General features: G+C 31.9%; 1 protein-coding gene across 1 annotated transcript in view; it reads left to right on the forward strand.

Moving 5' to 3' along the window:
- The window catches only part of LOC106468550, a gene marked incomplete at its 3' end in the record, with an annotated part of 22,576 nt that extends 19,692 nt beyond the window's left edge, over positions 1–2,884 (forward strand). The window contains exons 2-3 of the mRNA XM_022396880.1: positions 1,353–1,533; positions 2,777–2,884. Coding sequence (XP_022252588.1) covers positions 1,353–1,533; positions 2,777–2,884 — 289 coding nt within the window. The remainder of the gene's footprint in view (positions 1–1,352; positions 1,534–2,776) is intronic.
- Between the last annotated feature and the right edge of the window lie 345 nt (positions 2,885–3,229).

Consider the following 3,229-nt stretch of genomic DNA (forward strand, 5'->3'; position numbering starts at 1 on the left):
TGGTTGTAAGATGGAAAAGCATCATCGATAAGAATGGAGACTATTTCATTTAATAAATCTTTTGTTTTGACATATAAGTTGTTCAGGTTTTTTCATCTAAAAAAAAAAGCGTCATTAATTTCTTGACAACCTAATATTTTCTTTACTCTTCTGGCAGTATTATAGACTGCTCTTCACAGTAATAACAAAAATCCCAAAATTGTCCTTTATTGTTGTTACAACTTTGATACTATGAATGCTAAAATTTCCTGGTTTCTATATCCTTGATGGGCGCAGCACATATAGCCCATTGTGTAGCTTTGTGCCTAATAACAAACAAATAAACAAAGCAGGTTAGTCTGAGATGTTGTACACAAGAACATCAAATATAAAAAAATGGTTTCATAACAACAGAATATTTTACAAAGAGCAGCAAAAAGCGTCGTAAATAGGTTTAATAAAACATTTCACAAATAGATTCTTTTCATAAAACATTACTTTTTAGTTTGAAGAAAAATAATCCTAGAATAAATGAAATAATTATAATTTTCATCGAACTTTAAAATATATATTTCAATTTCTATGAAAGTAAAGTTTTAGAAATCATATCAGAACAAAATTATATTTTATAAGTGGCTTTAGAAAAATCAGTGTTCAAACTTTAAGAAACGAAAACATGAACTTTAGCTTTAGGAGAATCCATGTTATTAAATATTAACTACTAAACAACGTAATTTTTTACAAATAACCTCAGTTTGTTTATAATTGAATACAAAGCTACACAATGGGCTATCTGTGCTGTGCCCATCACGGGTATCGAAACTCAGTTTTTAGCGTAATAGAGATAATCTCAGAACAAGAGTCGTTAAAATGAATTACAGATCAACCGAAAATTTTATACATGGCTTCAGAACAGCATAGCATGGTGGGGTCTACAATGAACTACAATACAACAGAAGGTATTTTAATTAGTCTCAGAACAAAAGGGGTTTTTTTGACAGGGTGTATATAATCAGAGAAAATGCCTAAAGTCAGGGTATTTTTTTTTTTTTGCAAGTCCTTTTTTTTTTTTGGCCAGTAATCACCAACAGAAATATATTGGCTAGCTACTACGTCTAGTGTGTAAGCTCAGCAAAGTAGTTAATGCGGATATTTCCGAGCATAATTTCCTTTATATATATGTGTGTGTGTTTGTAACAATGTGAATGGTCAGGGAATTTATTTTTAAAGTTCTGTATACACCCTGTACAGTGGTCTATAAAAGAACAATATGCTCATTTTCATCACAATGATATTGATTATAGTTCATTTTTAAAGAGTAGTTTAGAGTCAAAAGTTTGCTTATTTACTCTTACGACTTTTCCTCTTTACAGGACACCTGTTCACAGCATGTTTTGGGGCTTACTGCGTGGCGAAAAGCCAAAGTACAGGACATTGATACTTGCTCAGACCACTGCCCATATACTTGTAATAATGTTTTGATACACCAACAGCTGAGCAGTGAAAAAGAGTATATTGTCAAGAGTTCCATACGTCATGTCGGAACAATCACTGGTAAGTAATATATTGTTGGGAATGAAATACAGAACTTCAGCTTCTTTAGTGTATCAAGATAATAATACTGTAAATAATAATAATAATAACTTGTGTCCTCTATTGACATACAATTTTTCACTGTCATTCAAAGATATTAACAAATGTTAGGATATATATATATGTATTAAATATATATATTTATACGCTGAAGGAAATTAGTTATTCTTTCTGTTAACACTTAGCCAGCCACCATGCTTGAACTGTTGCGCCACCTATTGATATAATATTAAAGTTAAATATATAAACGCCTATTTGTTTGTCGACAGAGATGGTGATGAAGAACACTTTGTACATGAGAGACAAACTAGTTGATAAATGATTTTTGAGAGTTTATCTTTTCAAAAAGAATTTCTCCTCCTTGCGACATTTTTGATAACTTTGTTCCTATAGTAACTGTTGTTATAAATAATGTTTTTTAGATAAAGACAAAACAAAACAGTCAATTCTTATCTAAACCATTATTTGACAAGAGTCTATGTATATGTGTCCGCTTATAACTGACGAATCGCTAAATCAGTTATCATCAACTTGTCAAGGGTGTGACCTAGATACTTTGATGTTTGGATCTTCCCTGTGCGTTGAATGAGTACTTTAGTTAGTAAGTAATAATTACTGAAGCACTAAAGCAATTAATTGAACGTGATATAAATATGATTTACAATATCTGGAGAACTAAGATCACGACGTTCAATAAGCACAGTCAGCCCTTGTGATGGTCGACTAGTATCAGTAACACAGTACCATCCTAGGGGTTAACTGTACTATCAAACATCAGTTACAATCATAAGGACTGACTGTATTTATTGAACACCAAGGTAACTATGTTACCGAAGCTAGTCGGCTGAAACAACTAATAAAGAGTTTATCTTTCACTGTGCCAAAAAACATCAGTTTCGTTTTTCACTCTGACACTATAAGACAACACCATGTTAAATTGCGTAATGACTTGTTTCTGGCTTCTCTTTATGATGGCGGCCGCGCGAGTAGTGCCGACTGTTGTAGAGTTGTCTAAAGAACCTGGTAGCGCTTTTAATAAATTATTGTGTACTTTTGTAACTTTGACTAAACCCATATTCAGTGAATGAAGACCGTGTATTATTAAGATAGTTATTAAATCTTACTTTTATGTTTTAAAAAAAATGTGCATCGAAAAAGGTTTATGATTAACTTACTTAGTTGTTGTTTTTTTATTGTGGAACAGATATATGTAATGATGATTTGGATCTCCCAGAAGTACAACTCCAGAGCTTGGTAAAAGATGACATGCCTAAGTATGCTCTTCGAGCAGACATCGTCACCGAATTCTCAGGTTTGTTAATCACACAATAATAATTGTTAATAATTTGTTCATGATATCCGTAGAAACCAGTACAAGAATGAAATGGTATGGCCGTGTTGGTGCTGTTTTGTTTTACCTTTTTTTTATAATATGACAAATGTTCTAGAAGTTTTATATTTCCTATGGATGCAGCACCTGTTTGGGGATGGAATACTTTACATAAGACCAAGCTTGCTTCCATTGGTTACTGTCTTATTACTTTCACAAAGACATTCTAACAACATATTATATACCACAAAACTTATTTCTACTTCATAACAAACTGTTGAAGAAAAACGAATTAAAATGTACGGGTTTTATATCATAAAATAATTC

Source organism: Limulus polyphemus, unplaced genomic scaffold (assembly GCF_000517525.1).
Source record: "Limulus polyphemus unplaced genomic scaffold, Limulus_polyphemus-2.1.2 Scaffold3050, whole genome shotgun sequence".
NCBI lineage: Eukaryota > Metazoa > Arthropoda > Merostomata > Xiphosura > Limulidae > Limulus > Limulus polyphemus.